The 1,935-nt window shown below is 39.3% G+C and overlaps 1 protein-coding gene across 1 annotated transcript in view; it reads right to left on the bottom strand.

Moving 5' to 3' along the window:
• The window catches only part of LOC104540959 (PWWP domain-containing protein MUM1-like), a 6,884-nt gene extending 5,563 nt beyond the window's left edge, over positions 1 to 1,321 (bottom strand). Inside the window, 4 exon segments of the mRNA XM_010184889.1 lie at positions 3 to 115; positions 472 to 542; positions 911 to 1,002; positions 1,265 to 1,321. Coding sequence (XP_010183191.1) covers positions 3 to 115; positions 472 to 542; positions 911 to 1,002; positions 1,265 to 1,321 — 333 coding nt within the window.
• Between the last annotated feature and the right edge of the window lie 614 nt (positions 1,322 to 1,935).

Here is a 1,935-nt window from a genome sequence, read left to right as displayed (position 1 = left end):
GCTGAAGGTGACACTTGTCTGGGCGAGGTATTTTGATTCAAAATATCCAGGGCAATTTTGAGAGAACGGCGATATTTCAGTTCTTCCACAGCCTCACTTGAATTACTCTTCTGATCTGATGAAGAATATGCAATAAGCTTTATTAGCATATAGGAAATAAGCAATTTTACTGATAGTATTTAAATATATTTATATAGACACAAAGTGCAAGCTTCCAATGCCTTATTTTGATGCAAGTGCACAGAAGTTTCTTCACTGTTCCTTCCAACACACTGCACAAGCAGAGAGCACAAGCAGCTGTTTAATCTATTTTCAAACTTAATGAAACAAATGGAAAGGAAAAACATTTTTTAAAAAGCACTCAAGAAATACATAAGTGAGATATAAAACTACTGTCCCACAGGTCTAGTTTTGTGTGTGTTTGACATTCAGAACACACACAAGGCAGCAAACGTTTTGACATATCCTCACCTAAGTTGGAGGCGATGTTTTCTATATATTCCTCCTTCAGTGGTAAGGCATCCGCACAGCTCACGCTAATCCTGAAAACCACAAAACCATCGAATCATTAAATACCACAAAGCTGACTGAAAATGGCACAGCATTAAATATTACTAACAGCATGACACCGCTTTCATCTGGCAACAAACCTGCAATATTTTTCCCCCAAAACACGTATCTGTTAGCAGAAGGAAAAGAACCCAAGAAGAATGCCTGAGCCTGAAGAATGTCTGTTGGTTATGGATGTTCCATGAGATAAAGATAAGGCCAGCCACAGGTTTGGGGTGAGCCATCTAACCCTGCTGTAAATCAATGATCTCACTCCACAGATATCTTCAGATAAAGGAATTACTACTGGTTTTTTGATGTCTAAGAGGGCAAACATAGAACAGTAAAAAGGATACTTAACCGTTCTTTCAAGCCAACTATTTCAACTTCAAAAGATGTCCCCTTTGTGTTATTAACAGATGTTTTTCCAGCAACTCCGGTTTTGCACATAACCTACATTAAAGAGAAAAACAGGCATTTAAAATCCTTGACCAACTCTGTTAGACTCTAGGACAGATCTGACATCAAAATATTTTAATACGAACACGACAGAACAGATTATAGGAGAATATTCTGGTTGAACTATTAAAATCTCTACAGATTAGCTCTTCTTTAAAGTAAACACATGTTTATTTACAGCTCTTACTTACTACTCTGTTTCATCCATTTCTAAGTTACAGCCACAAACCTTTCCTCCTGTGTACATCTGCTTTACCTTTGCTGGCCATAACCGCTTCTTCCACAAGCAAAAAACATACTCCTGATCTGTCATGATGGTGTTCCACGCAGAACAGGAAAATCCCAGTGTGCTCTGAAGAAAAAGAGAATAAGAGAGTTACTCAACACAGTCCATTTTTTACTTCCTTGTTTTCTAAAGAAACACAGGACTTAAATAGGATAGATATTATTAGTTATATGCTGTTTTACCTTTGAGATCACTGGACTAATATTATTTCGCATACAATCCCCAAAATTAAGTTCCAGTAGTATATCTTTCTACAGCTGTGCAACACAAGACAGTCTCATCAAATGTAAGTGTAGAAAATGCTGGCGTAAGTAAACAAAAAAATGCTGTTGCAGGCCTGCACATTCTGTAGTTTCCTACTACCAAATCCCAATAACAGAGGCCAGTCATCACATCCTACAGATTTCGCCATGCTGTGCCCGTTTTTATACGTAGTTTACAATTATAATCACAGTAAACCAGGTACAGAGCTCTCACGAGTTTTTAAAGACCTGAAAGATGCCAGAAAGACCCATTATGAACACGGAAACGCCTCCGTACTTACAGAGCCGAAGGCTGAAGCTTCCCCGGCACGCTGACAAACGGTGCTGCTTCGGGAGGACGACGAGGAGCGGGCGCTACCGAGGCCCCAACAACCGCCT

This window comes from Mesitornis unicolor, unplaced genomic scaffold (genome assembly GCF_000695765.1).
Source record: "Mesitornis unicolor isolate BGI_N332 unplaced genomic scaffold, ASM69576v1 scaffold29425, whole genome shotgun sequence".
Taxonomy (NCBI): Eukaryota; Metazoa; Chordata; class Aves; order Mesitornithiformes; family Mesitornithidae; genus Mesitornis; species Mesitornis unicolor.
The sequence above is the reverse complement of the archived record's forward strand: the minus strand, read 5'-3'. Positions and strand labels throughout refer to the sequence as shown.